General features: G+C 30.9%; 1 protein-coding gene across 1 annotated transcript; it reads right to left on the bottom strand.

Moving 5' to 3' along the window:
* Positions 1–587: 587 nt before the first annotated feature.
* On the bottom strand, positions 588–22350 carry LOC143227521 (solute carrier family 35 member G1-like). The gene is made up of 3 exons (XM_076458961.1): positions 22336–22350; positions 21740–21916; positions 588–1538 (listed from the first exon to the last, which is right to left on the bottom strand). The coding sequence occupies exons 1-3, from the start codon at positions 22348–22350 to the stop codon at positions 588–590; spliced, it is 1143 nt and encodes a 380-aa protein (XP_076315076.1).
* Positions 22351–25351: the final 3001 nt, after the last annotated feature.

Genomic DNA, 25351 nt, shown 5'->3' with positions numbered 1-25351 from the left:
TTATATAAAACTTTATAAAATTGTAAGCAAATAAACGTACACAAGTTTCAAATATAATGTTGTTTACTTTTTATTTAAACCATTTCTAACGTAAAAATAATTAACAGTACAAAAGTTTTTCCTTCTTCTGTAATTTCTTTTTATTTACTGTAAATTTTTAAAAACAAACAAATGAAGCACAAATAAACACATGGAAGTTTCGTGAAAAAAAACGAAGCATGTCTCATTGAAACATAGAAAGTTTATATTGAGGTCGGAAACAGATCTTTAATAACCACGTTCATCAAGGTGAAACAACAAACTCATCACGTGGATATCTATGTCACCATCATTGGAAAACTTGTATTAGAACTCAAGCTCCTACCCAGTATCGTCAGTGGTATATTTAATAACTATCGAAAGTTATTGACTTAACTTCAAGCAGCAATGTTAAAACTATTTATTTGAACTACATTACGAGCATCGGTTATCGAAAGCTTTGAAATAATAATAATAAAACAGTGAAAAGGTTATTATGCAAAAAATAATAGAAACCAAATAATATTAATAACAGCACGAAGTAAATTGTTATGTTAATATATTAAGAACTAATTCACTTTTCTTAATGTTGTTAAAAGAACACCAACAAAAATTAAAACAGCGCCAAAAATACTGTACCAGGTTTCCATGGTATTTAATATGAAAATATCGAATAAAAAGGCTGTAATTATGTTTAGAGTTTGAGCAACAGACACTGATCCAGCATTTTCCACTTGTAAGGCTGTTATGGTGAGGAGTTGATTCAGAGTCACAATGATTCCAGAACTCGCAACAAGAACACTGCTTTCACTACAAGATGATATTTGAATTTCTTCGAACAAAAACAGTAGAAAGATTCCCACAACTAGGCTAAATGTAGACATAATGGCAACCACAACTTGAGGTGGTGTTTTTTGAAGTTTACGGGCCATTGAATAGGAACAAGCTTTCAATAGACACGCAGAAAATCCAACCGTAATTCCTTTACACCGATTACTTACGTACCGAATATCTTGAAACGTTCCTACGATAAACGTTGGTCTGATAATTAAAACAATGCCCGTCATCGTCAGCATTAAGACGAATACATTGTAAGCCCCACAAGGTTCTCTCAAAACCAAGTGAACAAGCAAACTAATGAACAGTGGAGAAGAGGAAGAGATTGTCGAAGCATCCGCAAGATGGAGCCAATGAATACAGTATATCATTAGGGCTTTAACTATTCCATCAAATAAAGCTCTAAAAAACAAAATAGTTCTTTCTCCTTTCTCTCCGATGTAATTGGCTTTCGAATAAATAATAAAAACATTATAAATTCCCCATTGGATAAGAGCTTGAGTTACCAGAAATTGAGCCGTAATAATTTCTGATACCAGCTTCAAATTCAGGATCGCCAGAGAATACGTGAATCCTGATGTCATTCCGAAAATAATTCCAATTCCAGGAATATTCTTGAACTTTTTAAAACTGAATGTCTTGACAGATGTTTTCATGTTCACAGTTCGATGTCGAGAAAGATGCTGCGAATAAAAATTAAACTATTAATTATGTCTATTTGTATTAACTTATTTCTTAATATATCTTATTAATACAATAAAGCACTACACTTCTCAGATTTTGTTGTTAGTGTATATTTCTGAAGAATTGAAAACGAGATATTCACGGTTTCATCCTAATCCCTTTCTAAGGACAAATATAAAACGGTCTTCAATGTTTGTAATAGAAAATATGTCGTATATAAATCTTGGTATTGATGATCGGTCTGTTTTGACAGTTTATTATTTTAATATAAAATTATCTCTTGGTACATCTGTACATATGTTTTAAACCAGGATTTTGTATTTTAAATAATAATTTCCGACAAAATAAAGTTAAATATACAAATAGAACTAAAAAGGTTACGTAAAAATTAATGATTATTTTAATAGTTTGATTAGATGAACGTAACTAAAATCACAAGTTCGTAAATGTTAAAATTCATTTATCCATTAATAATGTTATTGGACATAATTCTTAAAATATCTTCAGATGTTTGTCCAGTTTAGGATATTTAACATAGTTCTGAAGCAATACACCAAGTTAAAATTTCACTTGCATAATTATAAAGTTGATATGAACCACGTTGAAAGTTATTTTAAACGCTAATTTATAAAATTTTGGAAAAATATTCTAGCTATAAAGAAAGATGGAGTGTTTCATTCCGTAATAAGCTTGATCAACTATATTTGTCACTCAGGTTTAACAGGATTTCTCTTTTAAATTAAGTTTTCCTGTTTCATATTTCACATATTTTAAAAGATTATTTTCTTTTACTGGTTACAGAGATGGTGAATAACTCTCTATCTGAACTACATTATAAGAAGAATATTTCAGATATTTTAAACGATGATTTCTTCACTTGTGTTTACTTTGAAAAATGTTATCCCGGATAAAAAACTAGCTTCATAAAATATTTGTAAAGGTTTTTAAAACTACATAAATTACTTCTGCACCACGTAATCTACCAGGTTCAATAAGTTATTATGATATCGAGAAACAAGAACCAAACTTCTCTATTCTGCTTTTAAAGTCTTAGTATTAACAAATTTAATATCATCAAAGTTCTGTGCTATCTAAATAAGTTACCAAATATTACGATAATTATTTAACGCAAAAGCGTGTCAAGTGATTTACAGAGACAAGTAATAATTTTATATTTTGAAATTAAAGAACGGACAATGAAAAAACAAGAAATGCTGTCCGTAAACAACTCGCCATCTGCAGGGTTTTCAATTTGAAACAAACTAATAATTCAGATGTGTAAATTTAGCTAATAATGAATTTTCTCGTTTAAACAGAAACGTATGTACCTTCGACAACTCTCAACCCTAACCACCATAGATGTTATCAAAATTCTCGATTAATAACTGTACATCACAAGAGATAATAATAATAAGAAGAACATGTTATCATTGTAAAAAATATTGAAAAATAAAACCACAGTGAACTGAACAAACTCTCTGAAGTCTGATATTAGATAAACTAGTTTATTGATTGATATGTTTGGTTGTGTTTTTATTCTTTTATTCTTACTTCTGGCAGAAGATAACTTAATACCTTAAAGGATGCACGAATGTGTCGTAACAAGTTGCTTTTGACAGTTTGTTCTCTTTACTATGGTCTTTAATTACGAAGTATAGACTCTACTGAAACTGATTTTTCCCTAACCTTACTTCAATCGACTGGGTCAACATTAAGAATAGTCAAATGTATATAAGTATGAGTAAAATGTATAAACATCGAAACTAACCTGATTCAGAGCTGAATGTCACAGTGTATGGTAACGGAAAAGTTATGACTAATTTGTGAAAAGAAACTGTGCTCTGTCTAACTCTCGTGTTGCTGAGGTGAATATTGTTACTGTACGTGTATAACTTAGAAACAGCAGTTACAAACTGTGTAATACAATGTCACATTTTTTTATTTTGTTTTTTCTGGGCGGGACTATTAATCTAATTAACTTATACGAATAACTGAAACAACACAAAACAGTTGTGCTGTAGGTTGAACACGTGCCAGAAAGAAAGATACCTGTGTGGTGCATACATTAGTGACTTGAAACTGACTGCAGAGTTGATAAATATTCATTATTTTGATTTTTCGCAACGAATGAAACAGCGTATGTCGTCGTCATATCCTTAAACTAAAAATTCAGTACTTTAATTGAGTCTAAAGGATGAAAACGTTTTTTGGAACACCTACCTTCAATCCACCACTAGAACACAGTACACTAGTAAATACACATAATATAATTATTTCTTTTATAGTTTGTTTTTATGACAAAGTCAATAAGGCTATCTACTGTGTCCCTAATTTTCAACTTCAGAATAAATAGAAAGAAAAAACATAACCCTACCACACGCACACTAAAAGATTTACTTTCCCTTTTATTACACACTAACAGCTAAACGTTTCGATGTATAGTTTATAGTATCACAGAGATTCAATCAATGCTTACGAACTCCGAGACTCGGAGCTCAACCATAGGACGAACAAGACACAAATAATGTTGAACATAAATGAATTTTAACAAAGTTAATAATTCATACGTTCATTATATCATTAAATTCTTTATATTTTTTGCTAAAAGATTTTAATTTTGTTTTTTAAACACATTTAAATTGACAAAGTTTAATGTGTAATGATCAAGAAACTTTCATCTTTTATAAAACTACATAAACTTTGGCCTTAATTTTTTAAAACACGAAAACTTTATGTTTTTCTAATAAGCTAAAAATATGACAAAAAAAAACAAGATTTATCCTTTAAATTAAGTTATGCTTCTTAATATTTCACATATTTTAAAAGATGATTTACTTACCTTGAAAAATGTCATTCTGGATAAAAAGATAATTTCGTAAAATATTTTTAAAGGTTTTTTAAAAGTACATTAATTTATTCTACACCACGTGACCTACCAGGTTTAATAGATTATTATCATAAGGAGAAACAGAAACCAAAACTCTCTATTCTGTTTTTGAAATACCAATATTAACGAACTTGATCATATGAAAGTCCTGTGATATTTAAATAAGTTACAAAATGTTACAACTCTTATTTAATGTGGAAGCTTGTCAAGTGGAGTACAGAGAAAAGTAATAATTTTATATGTTTTGAAATTAAACAACGAACAATGAAAAACAAGAACTGTTTTGTTTTGCTTTTATTTAGCGCAAAGCTACTCGAGGACTATCTGCGCTAGCCGTCCCTAATTTAGCAGTGTAAGACTAGAGGGAGGAAAGCTAGTCATCACCACCCACCGCCAACTCTTGGGCTACTCTTTTACCAACGAATAGTAGAATTGACCGTGACATAATAACACCCCAAGGCTGAAAGGGCAAGCATGTTTGGTGCGACGAGGATTCGAACCCGCAACCCTCGGATTACGAGTGGAGTACCTTAACCACCTGGCTATACCCGGGCCCGAGAAATGTTATCGGTAAATAATTTGCCAATACATATACAGGGTTATTATCATTGTCTATAATTTGAAATAAAGTAACAATAAAATATGTAAATTTAGCTAATAATTACTTTTTGTCATTTAAACTGAAACGTTTGTATCTTATTGTACTCTAAACCTTTACCACAACAACACGTTATCAAAATTATGTTAATAAAATTCTGAATTGATACATCACAAAATATAATACTATTAACAATAACATATTATCGTTGTCACAAATATCGAAAAATAGAACCACAGTAAACAGAACAAACTGTCTGAAGTCTGATATTAAATAAACTAGTATAATGACCAATATTTGTGGTTGTGTTTCTGTTGTTGTTTTCTTCCTGACTGAAATTGACGCACGACTGTGTCGAAACAAGTTTCTCCGATATAAAGTTTTTGACAGTTCGTTACTTTTAGTGTGGTTTTTAATTTACAAAAGATAAACTGTAGTGAAAATCTTTTTTTCTCTAACTTTATTCCAATCGACTATTACCTTTAACGAACAATAAAGGAAAGTCAAAATAAGTATATTAATGAAATCTGAACCAGACGTTGCATTAAATCTTGTGAAAAATTATCCCTTGAAATAGTTAGGTAGAAAAAAAAATGTACTTTTCTACTACATAGGAAAAATCTCTAATAGATTAATAATTAATATTAATATAGTAATTAATAAGAAATATTATAATAATTTTTATCAGTAATATTACTTATACACCATTGATTGCGGTCTTTAAATTTAAGAATATTGAATAGATCATGACAAATCATATTCTCAATCAATATTTATTCATAGATTTCTTGAACTGATTCCTACACACATTTAACAACCAAATGACAACAAGAGACATGACATTTTATATTCATCGTTAAGTAATAATACAGATACAATTGTAAGTGTTGAAGTGTAGATCGTTTATGAAATAGTGTTCAATGCTTGATTAGATCTGATATTTAGCTACATGTTCGAATAAATGAAAATTTAATATTAGATTTGATTTTCATTTTTAGCGTGTCACGTATGATATTACTATTGTACAAATTAATCCATTGTTGATTTATAAAAATGTTAAGGTATTAAAACTAGAATTACACGAGGTTCTTTTTCTGTTTCAAATAAGGTCAGATATCAGTTATAACCTCTCTCTAGAGTTTTTAGTAAGTCAGTTGAAAACGGAAATCTGCCTGGCGTTTGAGTTATGTGACTCTCACTTGCATAACGCCAATTTAGAGAGTATAACAGTCCACTTGAAAAATATTTAATTTAGAGATACTAACAGCATATGTGGCAATAGGTTCCAGGAAAGAAATATCGAGCCCAATCTGAAACAATTGCCACAATGAATGAATAGAACAATGAAATACAACCAATTTATATAGTTAATTGTTAAAAGTACTAAATGTAACATTATATAGCAAGTTCTAACATATTTCTAACAATCATTAAACGTTAGTGACTGTCTTATCAAATAAATTTTTAGCAATTCCTAACACGAAATATAGAAGCAGCCTGAGGAAATACAGTTAGACTTTAGACAAATTCATTGAAGATGTAGTATAATATTCTCTATGGTTCTATTTACATTGAAGATGTAGTATGATATTCTCTATGGTTCTATTTACGTTGAAGATGTAGTATGATATTCTCTATGGTTCTATTTACATTGAAGATGTAGTATGATATTCTCTGTGGTTTTATTTACATTCAAAATGTAGTATGATATTCTCTATGGTTTTATGTAAATTTTTCACGTTAAGTTATAAACATTATTATCACTCATTAAAGTGCCTATAAAATAAACTTTATGATGTTCTACTGTAAACTCTATACTGATAGGTTTGTTGTTAAATTACGAAGCTTCATGAGAGTTCTCAAAGACAACAAACGTCTTATCACCAGTAAAGAGGCTGAAAATAGTTTTCTATTTACTGTATTTTTAGAAACACAACATGAAATTGTCAAGAATGTCCATAAGCTAGAACCCATGTAGACACCACAGATCTTATGATGTAAATTGTCATCATGAAGAAAGTGGGACTCTTTAACTCCAATGTTCATTAATTTCAGAGAAAGTTGTTTTAAGATGGCATTATTATTAAAAATCAAAATGGCGCCAATTTTATGGTCTCTTCCTAAAATATATATGTAGACATTGATGCAAAATCAAACCTATGTAAGTACACATTGCATTATCCAGCGTCAGGGATAAACCTCAGGGCGAAACATGTCTAAAATGGTGCCGTTGTTGAGAGTCATAACGACGACACGACAGTAAAATGTGGCTTATTGTGACCTGAATGTTTACATAGAATACACATTGGTGCATCAGTCCCAGATTAAAGAACTATGAGTTAAAAACTGTGACCAATGCGTTATCTAGTTAAGACAACTTTATCTTTCTGATCGTTACGGAAACAAGACGGTCAAAGTCCAATACAGGGTTCTATCTGGAAAAGATTGTTTTCACGTTTTCCACTTCCAATTGATACAGTGCCGAGGCTTCAACACAGAACCATAGTTCATGTATGGAACAAGAACGGCATTGATAGCGACAGAGCAGACAAATTTAGCTGCGGTGTTGACGAGCTATTTTCCGCCAACACTCAAGTGGCCTGGTATCCAGAAGAACTGGTTAGAAGTAGAAGTAAAGAGAAATAGGCCAGTCGGTTTTAAATATCGGCGAGAACAAGGTATGAACTAAAGTGAAGCGACTCCAGGACAAGTAGAGAACTAAGCGAGTCAGTATAAATAGTACAGTTTGAGTACTGCTTAGCTTCTAGGTGCTCCAGGGCAAGACAATTAGCGTACAGTTCAGCAGTGAACACAGAAGCTGTAGAGGTCATTCTGCATGCAACTATCGAACCACAACAAACCATGGCAGAGCCCACACAGTCACCTGATTTTGACTCATCTGTACAAAGAGGAAGGGAAGGATGGTTCGAAAGATGTTCCGCAAATAACAGACAGTATTTACAGTCGAGAGTGTCTGCTTTTCTCAGATAATTTACAGATAGGTCACATTTGGGGACTGTTAGAAGCCATGGTGAGAAGTGCTGACCAGTGAATACAACAACGTTATCCAACGACAGACCTAATTCATCCAAATGTGCCTGAATACGAAGACCAAAATGTCAGGTCGTCTGTTCTGGAAAAGCATGACCCACTGAGGAAGGAAAACACAACCCCAGGTGAGTTGCTATGGTAAGGAACAAAGTTTCGAAGCATACACTAAAAACAGTTGCAAATGACAAAGGCGGAGAGAAAGTTCATGAGACTCTATATACGAGCTCTGAACTGGGGAGTGCGAAATGCCCCTGATTATGAATGGGGTCCAGCATCTTCAAAGTCGAGGTCTTGGCAGAAACATAAACCAGTGACTTGTAGTCTAGTTTTGATCGAATAAGAACACGAGATATCTTTAGCATAGAACGTCGATACGCTCCCCAAGTGGTGTAAGAGAGAACACGAAGGATGTTCAGAGCTTTTGTATATTTTACTCGTAGCTGCTTGGTATGTGGTATAAAATTATGTTTACACTCAAAGATAAGCCCTAAGAACTTTGTCTCAGGGACCACGAGTAACACAACTTCACAGATACGGAGTTCAGGATCTAAGTGAATACCCCGTTGGCAGCAAAAGTGTTGGCAAACGGTTTTAGAGAGGAAGAATTATAAACCATTTGCTGTGGAGAACATCCAACACTGGTACTTGGTTGACCCTAGCTCCAAATTGACCAGAGGAGTGACCGTGGGGGGAGCACCTCATGGCTGCCCATCTACAGGAATTCAAGGGAAAAGTGGTGTCTTAGGGTTGAGCCCCTCAATCACCAGGATCCTGTCCTCACTCTTCAGGGGTCGCCACGCAAACCCAAGGGAGATAAACTAAAGGAAGCAGAACTTTCTATGGGAAGTCCCCTCACCATGTACAGGAATCCACATCTGAAGGTTGCCATAAAGACAAAATACAATAGGATCATTATTTGCTGCGTATTTTATAGCACGCTGTGTTCTATTGGTGAATTAGAAAAACTTATTCCCCCAATTTTTTATTTTACTCAATTTAGGTACTAAACTCTCATTTTATGAGAAGCCAAAATAATGAATACATTTCATTTTTTTATTAAATTGTAACTCACTAATGTAAACACCACACAGATGAATTTCTTGCTGGCATTTTCCGACCTACAGCACAACTGTTTCTGATAGTTCAGGTACAGTTATCATTTATTTAGATTAACAGTCCCGTTCAGCTCTAAGACATGGCAGTGAATTGCGCAGTTTTCAACTGCTGTTTCAAAGTTATACACGTACAATGATAACCTTCATCTGAACAGTATGAATTTGGTGGAACTCAGTTTAACATTTACATTCGACTTATGTTTAAAGCATCCGAAGTGTGCGACACACAGCTCTGAACCAGATTAGTTGACATATCTTTACTTTTATTCATACGTTTAACTCTCCTGGTGTCATATGAATTTATATTTTTCATTTCTTAGTTAAGAAAGACAGGAAAATGAAAACAATTTCACTGCAGCCTATCTGTCATAAATGTATAAAACAATACTGAACGGAACGAAGTGTCAACTGTTTCATATCTAAGTAACTAGTTTCTACCTATTCAAGCGTCCTCTTCATTTTAACATTGTGTTCCGGGAGAAATAAAAAAAAACTGTTCAACAAACGACTACGTGACCCCTAATCTTGGAATTCCTTTAAAGACACAGACGGTTAGGAAGTTGGTCAGTTGTTTTCTTTCATTACTATCTTTTGTGATCTACAGTTATCAATCGAGAATTTTTTTTCAGTGATGTCGAGAAAACCCAATTGTAGAGAAAAATATATATGTAAAAATGGCTCGTTTGGGTTGAGAAAATATTTTACGTAGAGGAGCGAACAACCTTTTTTCGGTCATCGTCAGGTTCACAAAGAAAGAAAGAGGTAACTGACCGGAAGTTGACCACAAGTTTGAAAGGGATTGTGTGACTGAGTGTCGGAATGTGGAGGGTGGTGTTAGATGTTTGAATATGTAATTTTATATTATTTATTATATTATTTTTAATATCTGGTTTCTATTTTTTCACTTGTTTCTCCAATATAGAAGTCGTAGCAGTTATCACATTGTATTTTATAAATAATGTTGGTGTGGTGTTTGTCAGTGTAGTTTTTACATAGTATATACCTCAGTTTTGTGCCTGGTTTTTGAATAAATTTGGTATTAACTGGAACGTCATATTTTGTTACTAGTTTTTGCCAAATGTTGGATATATTTCTGGTCATGTCGGGAATATATGATATACAGCAGTATATGGTTTCGTGATTTTTTTAATTCTTGAGATATATTTATATTTGTTGGTTAATTTTGCTTCCTGTCTAGGTGTGTTCGTATGATGTTTTCTACGGTTTGTGGAGGAAACTTATTGATGTTGATGAAGTATTGTTTTATTTTGTCTAATTCATCGTTAATTTTATCTGGTGAGCATAGTTTTATGGCTGTGTTTATTTGGTTTCTTAGTAAGTTGTGTTTTTGTTTTGTTTCATGTGCTGGATCCCAAGGAATGTATAGTCCAGTATGAGTGATATTGTTCGGTAGATTTATGTTATAAATTCTGTGTCGGTTCTTGTAATTTTGATGTTAAGAAATTTTCTTTGATTGCTTTCTTTTTGTTCACATCTGAAGTCAATGTTGGGATGTATAGAGTTAATGTGATTGAAAAAATTAAGTGTGTGTTCTGTAAATCTAAATCCCCGCAACCGTGTCATCTATATATGTGAACCAGTATAGTGGTGGTTGTAATGCTGTGTTAATTGCATGTGTTTCAACTTGTGTCACAAAAGTATTGGTTAGAACCGGTGATACTGGGTTGCCCATGCTTAGACGATTTGTTTGTATATAGTTGTGATTGTTGAACATGAAGTTTGTCTTCATCGTGGTATATTCATAGAATTCACGTGACAAGCTCCTACATTAAATTAATCATCTGGTAACTTATTTCTACAAAACTGTCATATTATTAAGTTCGTTAATGTTTGGACCTTAAAAGCAAAATGGACAGTTTTTGTTCTCGTTTCACGTTATGGATGAAACTTATTTAGCTTAGTAGATCATGTGGTGTCTAAGGAACTATTGTGGTTTTAAAAACCTTTATAAATGTTTCATGAAATTAGTTTTTATACTGAATGAAAATTTCTAAAATAAATAAATTTCTCTCATAATATTTGAAATATTATCTTCATAATTTAATTCAATTAGAAATTTATACCTCATCTCTGAAACCAGTAATATTTAATTTAATGGAGAAACCCTGTAAACACATAGGAACAAAGAAAATGTTCAAGCTACTAACGTAATGACACACTCCATTTTTCTTTAAATTTGGTTTGTTTTTTACAACATTAGCTACAATACTATTCATAATAATCTTACTGTAGATCTTAAAACTAATGTTATCACACTTTATAATTATGTAGATCATGTTTCATTGTTAACTTGTTATATTGGTTTAGAATTTAAATAAATATACTAAAGTAGACAAACCTCTGTAAACGTGTTTTGTAATAACTGCCAACAAAATCGTTGATGAATAAATCGTTTTATCTTTTATGAATTTTAAAATATCTTTTGTTTAACTTATGCCATTACGTTCATCTGAAAAGACTGTTATAATTATTAAATTTGTTAAATTATACGTTACGTTTTTAGTTCTGTCTTTATAGTTACCTTTATCTTGGTTAGAAACTATTGATAAAAAATTGTTTAAAACACATATATGTAAAGAAATGTAATACATGATATGCTTGTATTATCACACTGAAGATCATATTACACTCGTTTATAGAATAGAAATTTGGAACAATCTGTAAAGTAGACATTTTTAAGTTTTAGAAAGATTTATTAAAATAAGATTTGATAAATCTAATGCTTTATATTCTTAATAAGATGTTTTAAGAGATAATCAAGACAAAAATTACTACATTAACTTTTATTCGCAGCATCTTTGTCGACATACAACTGTGGACATGAAAACTTCTGACCAGACATTCAGTTTAAGAAGTTCAAGACTGTTCCTGGAATTGGAATTATTTTGGGAATGACATCAGGATTCATGTATTCTCTGGCGATCCTGAATTTGAAGCTGGTGTCAGAAATTAGTCCGGCCCAGTTTCTTGTAACTCAAGCTCTTATCCAGTGGGGAATTTATAATGTTTTTATTATTTATTCGAAAGCCAATTACTTCGGAGAAAAAGGAGAAAGAATTATTTTGTTTTTTAGAGCTTTATTTGATGGAATAGTAAAAGCCCTAATGATATACTGTTTTCATTGGCTCCCTCTTGCGGATGCTTACACAATCTATTCCTCTTCTCCAGTGTTCATTAGTTTGCTTGCTTACTTGGTTTTGAGAGAACCTTGTAGGGCTTACAATGTATTCGTCTTAATGCTGACGATGACGGGCATCGTCATAAACTGTTTATAGATCAGATATGTTTTCAGTAACATTGTTTTAATTGTTGTAGATCAAACATGGTTTTAATAACATCCAGGGTGTAAACTATGCAGTAGCAGTATAAACATAATTTCAATAATATCCAGTTTTGAAACTTTGCAAACACGAAAGGCTTTTGATACTAAAAACATGGCTGTTGTAGGCTAGGATACAAATCATGATGTAGCTTTACGCTCATTTATAACACATAAACTAGTAAAGAAACAAAATCATAAAAAATGAATTATGATTCTAAGTTTACACTTACATATGGTATAGTTGTTATCATATCCAAGTACGAAGTGGGATGTTCCAGGCTGGAGTTTCGATAAGAATTTTAATATTGTAATAGTTTCTCTTCACGCTCTAACATTGTTTATATTCTGTCCTTGGAAAACAATAATATTTATGTTGTGTATAGAGTTTTTTGATGTGTATATTTTATATCTCAGAAAAACATATATAAATTGTCCATCTACCGGTTGGTAAAGAAAAGTTGTTATTAAATCTGACATTTAAACTGATTCGGAAAACCAATTAAAAAACACTACAGTGAAGAGTTATCTATGTTTGACAGAGAAGTGAAGGAAATAGATATGCAAACGATGAAATTTCAATAGTTCCATTCAATGTTCTAATTATGTTATAGTTTATATCAATGAATTGTGAGATATGTGAAAATGTAATATATTTAATTAGATAAAATCTGTTATTAGTTTAGTTTTATGTATAGTTCTTACATAAAAAAACACCAATATTAAATAACTAAATGTAATTAGTTGGACACGTTTAAATTGATAGGAAAGATTCTGAGCTTATTTTCAATACAATAATAATCCTTCAAATATTGACTCTTCTATTTCTTCATTGTTAAACGTGTATTGTGACACTCCCTCCTGTTCGCTAAATTTGTAGAAGATTCTCGAATGTAAGAATCAACAATGTATATATGCACGTAAATAACAATATTGATGAATTAGCTGAAATTTCTAGAAAATTTCCTCTCAAACTTATAAGTGGTATCTAATGCAACGTGTATACTGTTGATTTGCTACGGTTTCTATACTACAAGCCTCGGGAGCTATACTTATGAATAAAGTTTATTAATCGGAAAACAACAAATACTGAGCAAAAACATTTATATGTTTCAAACAGTTACAAACTATTTAAACTCAGCAAATTATCATGAAACGTTAGTATTTCTACTTAAATATTAGATACTTTTAGCGGTGAAAATCTGACGTGCAAACAGAAAAGAGGTTCATATTTACCTGTTATGAAAGTGTACCGATATCAACTCGAATTAATTTTCATACCACATTGAAGACTCATTTGTTTTTGTTAGTTTGTAAGATTTTTCTTTATCAAATCGTTATCTCTAACAACTGTTTGGGAAGACAATTATTGTAAATTATGTTATCACTAACATATTAAAATATACATGTGTTAAGAAAGAAAACTGTATGTATTAATATTGTTGGCAGACATCATTAATTACTACATCTTCAAATTTAATTATATTCTACATTAAAATAAAATTTAACTTAGTTTCAGGATATTTGTCATCAGAATACCTAAAATAATAAATTAGAGACTCGCTCAAGATAAATTATAATACGTAAAAGTAGAAATGAAAAATGTTTTTAGTTTCTGCTGTCAGTGAAAGAGAAAAACTTAAGTTAGAGGTAACGAATATTTTATTGTTAAAGACAAACAGGTGCACGAAAACTTGTTTTGGCAATATGAGCTCTTTGAAAATAAAAATGCAGAGGTTGTGTGATAAGAAGTGGTGATAACGTTAGTCGAGAGGATCTCTGATGATGTCATTCAAGTTGAAGCTAACAATATGATATAATGTACGCATACAAAGTGATTCATTAATATAAGTAACACATCACATTATATAACCTACATGCATCATCTGGGAACAGCCAATCGGCGTTAGTTGAATTTCCATCTGTAAACAACATAAAATAACTCTTCAGAATTTACGTGAGAAATAAAATATAATATTAATTGTTCCATATTATTGAACAGACATTGTTTCACAGAAGAGTAGTATAAACCTGAAAATGGAAAACAATTTTTAGTGTTTAACTCTTATGAAACAGATATTCGAATGTTGATTTTATGTATAATAATGAACCTACAGTTAATGTCAAATTGTAATCGTCTGTACACTGATTGAACGTTAAATACCGTTCCAGATATTCTAAAAAATAATATATGTTTCATAGGCTGGAACGATACATTGCCGTCCCTCTAATTTATACATTTTTGCAGTATAAAAATGAACACACATATATTAGATATGTTAAATATATGTTAGATAGTGTTAAATTTAAAATTCTGTGTCTATGCTATATGTGCGTTAAGCAAGTTTAATTAGGTGGCTGATGCTTTTTAGAAAATAAATGTATAAACATTCGACAGATTAAATCAGTGATTTCAAAACTAGAGCCAACCGAAGTTTCGTATAAGTGACAATACACGTATAACTGACAAAGAAATATTTACAATATTTATTTATTTCAATAAATGTGTCTACATAACAATGTTTATGCTAGAGCTTTTCCAAAATCCCAAACTATGATAAACGCATGATAGTCCAAAGTGACTATTATTTAAATTTTCTATTTAGTTGTTACATGTTGTATATATTTATTTATCAACACTCTTCTCACCTGCTCTGGATGTTCAACTAAACCAGAGGTATTTGAACTAATGATAACTGAAGGACTGATGTAATAGAAGTAGTGATGTTTATGCAGTATTAAAGTGTTCATTATACCTATAAATATCACCCCAGCATCCTTCCAATAATTCTCTTTTGTTCAACACTTTTCAGTTACTTTACTATATTTAACGATACTTATCTATATTATGGTAAATAATACTAGAGCTATACATTAGTGTCATTAATCTCTTTCAGTTATTTTGTATATATCTCAAACAGTATAATTTTTAGAAGGATTTATGTAACGTATTTAGGATGGTGCAGGTGAACAGACGGATATTTTTCATGTATCAGAAAGTTTTTGTCAATCATGTGCTCTTTTATTATATGTTCATCTTCTTTTTTGCTTCATATAAAACTAAACTAACATTTCAGGATCCACTTATGTTCTCTAAACCTTATTATACTTAGATTTTTAAATGTTATTGCTCCACAAAAAATTGCACTGTAACAAAACAGATACACAATGAAAGTTATTTGACTTTTAATCATATTATACGATTTTTGTTATGGTGTTTGAAAATTAAATTCATTTTATGGAATGAATTTCGACCTTATTTAGTAAGGAAAATTATCTCTCATTGTGAGGAATATACATATATTTATTTATTATAGGTACACAATTTTTACACGAAACACACTAATGTACACTAACAAATAATTTTTGGAAATAAATAAATATTAATAATACCCCTGTGTTACGTGTATGGAATGATACCAGTTCGTTGTGGGTGAAAATTTAGGTTACAAGCTTTAGTTTCTCTTCACCTCACTAGGTGATTTAAGATTAATTAGCACCTAAATAAAATAATTTTATGGTGATCACTGCACCATAAAAACATTCAAATAAAGAATTGTGTTAATTTTCAGGCTGATTCCCAAAAGTACCATAAAATAAAAATATGACTTCGACCTTTTGTATTAGTTATTGATGTCAGAATTTGTTGACTAGTATAACACATTATATTATGATATACAATGATCCTGTTAGAAATGTTTTTTTCTCAGAATATACACTTTCATTTATCAATAATTAAAAATTAAGATAAACTATAATTCACTGTGGACTATCAACTTTTTCCATATAAATATTAAACTCAGTCATTTTTATGTCGTCAAAGAAAGTTAACAGCTGATGATGATGCCTTACGTGTTTAGACAGAATGTGTTAATTAAATACGTGTATTTGAAACGAAGAGAAATTCTTAAAAATCTCTTGTTTATTGGACTTGTTTCTATGTTTTATTCTAAGTGCAATACAACGTGTTAAATAAAAAAGTCATGTTAATAGAAGTTTGTTGTCTTTAAAACCTCTACAGTTCATGCACAACTATTTCTATTCTAGAACTTCTCTGTTGAGGGAGAGCAACCAGATGGACTTACCTTGCCAACTTTAGCTCAACTTACCTTACATTCTTTAAATCGTGTTTATATATTTTATTTATAGAACGATAAGTACAGCTGCAAGTAACACACTAGGTTGGCTTACACAGGATATGAGAAATAAAATTAAAGAAAAGCATCACAAATATTAGAATTATGAATTGACTGGAAGCACGAGACTTTTATAATAGTATTGAATACCAGGAACGTTGGTCAAATAATACAAAGAAAGATGTACCAGGAAACGACTGGCTGAAAGATTGTAATAAAACATGTTATGAACTTTAGAACGTTATTGGAGAATATACATATTTTCACTGAGAGAAAATCTCGTGTTGCAAACTTTCAGACATTCTTTTTTAAACGTTGCTTCTCAGGTGGATGAGGTTAAGGATATAGATTTGGTGTCTGGAATTTTAGAAAGCATTTGACAAGGTGAAACGTAAAAGGCTTGTAAAAAATTTATTTCGTTAGATATGGGAGATAAGTAAACTAATTGGTCAGAAGGGTGTCTAGGTGAAAGAGTGTTATTAGAATGGTGTTTAGTTAAACTGGATGAATGTCAGTCTTCGAATCATTCCCGTTTTCGATTTACCTTAATGAGGTACGAGAAGGAATGTTGATGAAATAAAAATATTACCTGAATTTGTTAATGATGTCAAAGTTTTGAGTATTGCTATATTTGGAGAGGATATTGATGGTGTGAAAAATAGTTTAGATCATTTATTGAGATGAGCAAATAAATGGAATATTAACTGTAATCATAATAAAAGTAACATTATGCATGTAGGTAAAAATAATTTGTTTCCTTCTTTTTGGATTTTGTGCAAACCTATAAGAGAGCTATCTGCGCTCACCATTCATAACTTTGCAATGTAAAACAAGAGAGAAGGCAGCGAGTCATCACCACCCAAGTTATTTACCAATAAATAGGATTTCCCGTGAGATTATAACGCACCCACAGCTGAAAGGGCGAGAACGTTTGGTGTGCCAAGGATTCGAACAGCAACCTTCAGATTACGAGTCGATCGTCTTAACCACCCAGCCATGCCGGGCCTATAATAATTTTAATTGTAAGTATAATTTGAGAATAATCTTAACATTGTCATAAAAGAAGTGACCTTGATGTAATTGTTGATTAGTTCTGAAGTCATTTAAGCAGTGTGCTTTTGGTGGTGATAAGACAAATAGGATTTAGACCTTAGAGGTCACTGATTAGGTCAAATTTGATTAAATATTTTTAGTCTTAGGCTACTTACCATATGAAGGACATTAAAATGCTGGAACATATTCAGAGGATGGTAAGTAATAGATACCTCAGATGGAAGGATTGTCATATGAGGAGAGATTATGATCATAAATTGATAAAAAGAAAAACCAGAGGAGATCTGACTGATGTGTTTAAAATTTTAAAAGAAATCAATAATATTGATTCATCAACATCTGTCATACTTAACATCGAGAATTATTTATATTGGAGACATAAATATAATTATAGGCAAATGGGAAACTGTTCTCAGCTACGAAAATTTTATTTTTTAAATATGATTAAATGGAATGGATTGTTTTATCAGTGAGTTTCAAAAAAATCTTAATAGATGAATCAATGATGAGAAATGGATTTACATTTCTCATATTTTGAAATTATGTTTAGAGGATGGGACAACAAACATGAATTATTAATGTATTTTGTCCTCAATAAACTTTATTTTATGATTTAAGAAAAATCTTGATCATATGTGAATGATAAGGGCTGGGTTTTAAATATTTATATATATATATATTTCACAAATACAAAATATACACCAGAAAAACACTATTGCACAGCTTAAGTGTAATTGTTTTTCAAGGATAAAATACGAACAATATTTACAGCGTGAAGAAACACTATTTAAAATTACAATGCCTATCGAAATTCTATTTTGGAACATTACACCATATTTAACGTACACTAAACCTTAAGTATATGCTTGGAATCCTCTTTTGTTTTTGCAATTTTGTATTTTACTATTTCACTAGTTTTGTGTGTTAAGTGACCATAAAGCAACGTAATTCTTTGTTGCACTGAACTTGCTATACGTATTTAAAGTCTGATTTTACTATAATAAGCCTAACATGTCTACAAAGTTTTAAAACTGGTTATTATTTATACTGTACTCACTGTGCACAGTTTGAAACCTGAGTGTTAGTAAAATCAAGTATGCAAAGTTTAAATACAAATGTTACTGACATTATGGTTTCAAAAATTCAAAACTATCTGTTATTGATACCATATCTACAAAGTTTAAAAGCTTAATTTTGTTCAAATCGATTTTACATAATTTAAAAACTCATTATTATTGAAATCATGTTTGTTCTAAAACGGTTGAAAATTGAGTATTATAGAAATCCTACTGAATTCGTTGTCAACAATAATTGGTTCAATGATTTTAAGAACAGATTTTTTTTAGTTTTAGATAAGAATCGTTATAAAAAAATAGAGCCAACATGGCCAGGTGGGTTAAGGCGTTCAACTCGTAATCTGAGGGTCGCGGGTTCGAATCCCCGTTGTACCAAATATGCTCGCCCTTTCAGCAGTAAGGGAGTTATAGTATGACGGTCAATCCCACTATTTGTTGGTAAAAGAGTCGCCCATGAATTAGCAGTAGGTGGTGACAACTAGCTTCCTTCCTTCTAGTCTTACATTGCAAAATTTGAAACGGTTAACGAAGATTGTTCTCGTGTAGCTTTGCGCGAAATTAAAAAAACATAAAAAAATATATTCTGAGCCATTAATTTGTATGTTTTGTAAGCTGTAAAATTTACACCTAAAATTAGAACAAAACGGTAACAGAATGAGTTAAAATATCCCAGGAAGAATAAAGAAAAGCGACACCTATATGGTTGTTTAGAGACCTTTGAAAGTCATTATTTTACTTTATTAGCTCTCTTCATTCTTCGCTCAATGTATGGTCGGAGGTTTAAAGTACAACTGAATTAAAATTAAACGTAAGTGAATTAAACTTGGTGATTTTAAGAAAATATTTTGTTCAGCACAATGGAATTATCCTCAAGTGATGACAACGATTGAAACAGAAGAGTTTTGCTTTTAAAATTAGTACTCTCTTTTTAATTTTAAATACTTCTCAATCAGAATATACGTTACAACATAAGTACACAGAGAAAGTTGATGAAAAGTTTGGAGTACTTTCGATAACCTTATTTACACGATCAGTTACAAATGATGTTATGATTTAAAACTCGAAAGAAATATATTTTGGACGACAAATACAATATGATTTATTAGTTACTATAATAGATTTATATTAATATCAAACAACAATGAGTAGTTGGCAAAAAGAGACATCTTAAAAACAAACTACACGTTTGAAACATTTCAGTATTTACGATCTATCACATTTTTGAATGTTTGTAATTAAGCACAAGCAAACTAATGAGCTACCTGCGCTCTGTCAACCACGGTTATCGAAACTCATATTTTAGCGTTGTAAGTCAGCAGACATACCGCTTTTCCACTGGGGAACAATTAAACACATATAGCAGCAATAAAGAATGGCTTATCGTAAGTTCGGGAAAATTATACAATGAGAGACATTCAAGCGAAGGAAAATTAAAAAATTCCGCAAATATTTTCCGGACTCAGCAACAAATAATTGGAAATATAAAGATTTTGTTTTTAATTCATGGTTTATATAAAACTTTATAAAATTGTAAGCAGATGAACGTACACAAGTTTCAAATATAATGTTGTTTACTTTTTGTTTAAACCATATCTAACGTAAAAAAAATTAACAGTACGAAAGTTTTTCCTTCTTCTATAATTTCTTTTTATTTACTGTAAATTTCTAAAAACAAACACATGAAGCACAAATAAACACATGGAAGTTTCGTGAAGAAAAATCGAAGCATGTCTCATTGAAACATAGAAAGTTTATTTTGAGGTCAGAAACAGATCTCTAATAACCACGTTCATCAAAGTGAAACAACAAACTCATCACGTGGATATGTATGTCACCATCATTAACTATCGAAAGTTATAGACTTAACTTCAAGCATCAATGTTAAAACTATTTATTGTTAACTACATTACGAGCATCGGTTATCAAAAGCTTTGAAATAGTAATGATAAAACAGTGAAAAGTTATTAGGCAAAAAATAATAGAAACCAAATAATATTAATAACAGCACGAAGTAAATTGTTATGTGAAAATATTAAGAACTAATTCACTTTCCTTAATGTTGTTAAAAGAACATCAACAAAAATTAAAACAGCGCCAAAAATGCTACACCAGGTGGCGATGGTATTTAATATGAAAATATCGAACAAAAAGGCTGTAATTATATTTACAGTTTGAGCAACAGACACAGGTCCAGCATTTTCCACTTGTAAGGCTATTGTGGTGAGGAGTTCATACAGTGTAATACAAATTCCAGAACTCACAACAAGAACACTGTTTTTACCACAAGATGATATTTGAATATTTTTCGAACAAGAACAACAGAAAAGTTCCCGCAAAAAGCTAAATGTAGACATAATGGCAACCACAACTTGAGGTGGTGATTTTTGAAGTTTACGGGCCATTGTAAAGCTTTATTTGTTTGTTTGCTTGTTTGGGAAATTTGCACAAAGCTACTCGAGGGCTATCTGTGCTAGTCGTCCCTTATTTACGAGTCGCACGCCTTACGCGCGTGGCCATGCCAGGCTTGTCATTGTATAGCAACAAGCTTTCAATAGACACGAGAAAATCCCAAAAATAATTCCTTTCCACCGATTCCCTACGTCATGAATGTCTTGAAACGTTCGTACAATAAACTTTGATTTGATAACTAAAATAATACACGTCATCGTCAGCATTAAGACGAATACATTGTAAGCCCCACAACGTTCTCTCTAAACCAAGTAAGCAAAAAAAACTAATGAACACAGGAGAATATAAATAGATTGTGGAAGCATCCGCAAGAGGGAGCCAATGAAAACAGAATATAATTTGTGCTTTTACTATTCCACCAAATATAGCTCTAAAAAAATAAAATAATTATTTCTACTTCTTCTCCGATCTAATTGGCTTTCGAATAAATAATAAAAACATTATAAATTCTCCACTGGATAAGAGCTTGAGTTACCAGAAACTGGGCCGAACTAATTTCTGACACCAGCTTCAAATTCAGGATCGCCAGAGAATACATGAATCCTGATGTCATTCCCAAAATAATTTTAATTCCAGGAACAGTCTTGAACTTCTTGAAACTAAATGTCTGGTCAGAAGTTTTCATGTCCACAGTTGTATGTCGAAGAAGATGCTACGAATAAAAATTAAACTATTAATTTGTGTCTATTTGTAATAACTTATTTCTTAATATATCATATTAATACAATAAAGCACTACACTTCTCAGATTTTGTTGTTAGTATATATTTCTGAAGAATTGAAACGACTTATTCACGGTTTCATCCTAATTCCTTTCTAAGGACAAACATAATACGGTCTTCAATGTTTGTAATAATAATATATTAAAAAATCAACTAACTATAAAGAAAGATGGAGTGTTTCATTATATAAGTAACTTGATTTGTTTTGAATTTCGCGCAAAGCTACCCAAAAGCTATCTGCGCATGTAGCTTGATCAACTGTATTTGTCACTCAGTTTTCACAGGATTTATTTTTTAAGTTAAGTTACGCTGCTTAATATTTCACATATTTTAAAAGATGATTGACTTACCTTGAAAAATGTCATTCTGGATAAAAAGATAATTTCGTAAAATATTTTTAAAGGTTTCTAAAAGTACATTAATTTCTTCTACACCACGTGATCTACAAGGTTTAATAGATTATTATAATACAGAGAAACAGGAACCAAAGCTCTCTATTCTGTTTTTGAAGTCCCAATATTAACGAACTTGATCATATGAAAGTCCTGTGATATCTAAATAAGTTACAAAATGTTATGATGGTTATATAATGTGGAAGCTTGTCAAGTGGAGTACAGAGAAATGTAATAATTTTATATGTTTTGAAATTAAACAACGAACAATGAAAAACAAGAACTGTTTTGTTTTGTTTTTTGATTTAGCGCAAAGCTACTCAAGGGCTATCTGCGCTAGCCGTCCCTAATTTAGCAGTGTAAGACTATAGGGAGAGAAACTAGTCATCACCACCCACCGCCAACTCTTGGGCTACTCTTTTACCAACAAATAGTAGAATTGACCGTAACATAATAACACCCCACGGCTGAAAGGGCAAGCATGTTTGGTGCGACGAGGATTCGAACCCGCAACCCTCGGATTACGAGTGGAGTACCTTAACCACCTGGCCATACACGGGCCCGAGAAATGTTATCCGTAAACATTTCGCCAATACATTTACAGGGTTATTATCATTGTCTATAATTTGAAATAAAGTAACAATAAAATATGTAAATTTAGCTAATAATTACTTTTTGTCATTTAAACTGAAACTTTTCTATCTTATTCTACTCTAAACCTTTACCACAATAATACCCTATCAAAATTATGTTAATAAAATTCTGAATTGATACATCACAAAATATAATACTATTAATAATAACATATTATCGTTGTCACAAATATCGAAAAATAGAACCACAGTAAACAGAACAAACTGTCTGAAGTCTGATATTAGATAAACTAGTATAATGACCAATATTTTTGATTGTGTTTCTGTTGTTGTTTTCTTCCTGACTGAAAATGACGCACGACTGTGTCGAAACAAGTTTCTCCGATATAAAGTTTTTGACAATTCGTTACTTTTAGTGTGGTTTTTAATTTACAAAAGATAAACTGTAGTGAAAATCTTTTTTTCTCTAACTTTATTCCAATTAACTATTACCTTTAACGAACAATAAAGGAAAGTCAAAATAATTATATTAATGAAATCTGAACCAGACGTTGCATTAACTCTTGTGAAAAATTATCCCTTGAAATAGTTAGGTAGAAAAAAAAATGTAATTTTCTACTACATAGGTAAAAATCTCTAATAGATTAATAATTAATATTAATATAGTAATTAAAAAGAAATATTATAATAATTTTTATCAGTAATATTACTTATACACCATTGATTTCATTCTTTAAATTTAGGAATATTGAGGAGATCATGACAAATCATATTCTCAATCAATATTTATTCATAGATTTCTTGAACTGATTCCTACACACATTTAACAACCAAATGTCAACGAGAGACATGACATTTTATATTCATCGTTAAGTAATAATACAGATACGGTTGTAAGTGTTGAAGTGTAGATCGTTTATGAAATAGTGTTCAATGCTTGATTAGATCTGATATTTAGCTACATGTTCGAATAAATGAAAATTTAATATTAGATTTGATTTTCATTTTTAGCATGTCACGTATGATATTACTATTGTACAAATTAATCCATTGTTGATTTATAAAAATATTAAGGTATTAAAACTATAATTACACAAGGTTTTTCTCTGTTTCAAATAAGCCCAGATATCAGTTATAAAACCTCCCTTTGGAGTTTTTAGTAAGTCAGTTGAAAACGGGAATCTGCCTGGAGTTTGACTTATGTGACTCTCACTTGCATTACGCCAATTTAGAGAGTATAACAGTCCACTTGAAAAATATTTAATTTAGAGATACTAACAGCATATGTGGCAATAGGTTCCAGGAAAGAAATATCGAGCCCAATCTGAAACAATTGCCACAATGAATGAATAGAACAATGAAATACAACCAATTTATATAGTTAATTTTAAAAGTACTAAATGTAACATTATATAGCAAGTTCTAACATATTTCTAACAATCATAAAACGTTAGTGATTGTCTTATCAAATAAATTTTTAGCAATTCCTAACACGAAATATAGAAGCAGACTGAGGAAATACAGTTAGACTTTAGACAAATTCATTGAAGATGTAGTATAATATTCTCTATGGTTCTATTTACATTGAAGATGTAGTATGATATTGTCTATGGTTTTATTTACATTGAAAATGTAGTATGATATTCTCTGTGGTTTTATTTACATTAAAGATGTAGTATGATATTCTTCATGGTTTTATTTACATTGAAGATGTAGTACGATATTCTTCATGGTTTCATTTACATTGAAGATGTAGTATGATATTCTTCATGGTTCTATTTACATTTAAGATGTAGTATGATATTGTTTATGATTTTATTTACATTGAAGATGTAGTATGACATTCTCTATGGTTTTATTTACATTTAAGATGTAGTATGATATTCTCTATGGTTCTATTTACATTGAAGATGTAGTATGATATTCTCTATGGTTTTATTTACATTGAAGATGTAGTATGATATTCTCTGTGATTTTATTTACATTCAAAATGTAGTATGATATTCTCTATGGTTTTATGTAAATTCTTCACGTTCGTTAAGTTGTAAACATTATTATCACTTATTAAAGTGTCTATAAAATAAACTTTATGATGTTCTACTGTAAACTCTATACTGATAGGTTTGTTGTTAAAATGTTAAAGAAATTACGAAGCTTCATGAGAGTTCTCAAAGATAACAAACGTGTTATCACCAGTAAAGAGGCTGAAAATAGTTTTCTATTTACTGTATTTTTAGAAACACAACATGAAATTGTCAAGAATGTCCATAAGCTAGAACCCATGTAGACATCACAGATCTTATGATGTAAATTGTCATCATGAAGAAAGTGGGACTCTTTAACTCCAATGTTCATTAATTTCAGGGAAAGTTGTTTTAAGA

This window comes from Tachypleus tridentatus, chromosome 9 (assembly GCF_004210375.1).
Source record: "Tachypleus tridentatus isolate NWPU-2018 chromosome 9, ASM421037v1, whole genome shotgun sequence".
Classification (NCBI taxonomy): Eukaryota; Metazoa; Arthropoda; class Merostomata; order Xiphosura; family Limulidae; genus Tachypleus; species Tachypleus tridentatus.
This window is presented reverse-complemented; position numbering and strand designations above follow the sequence as displayed.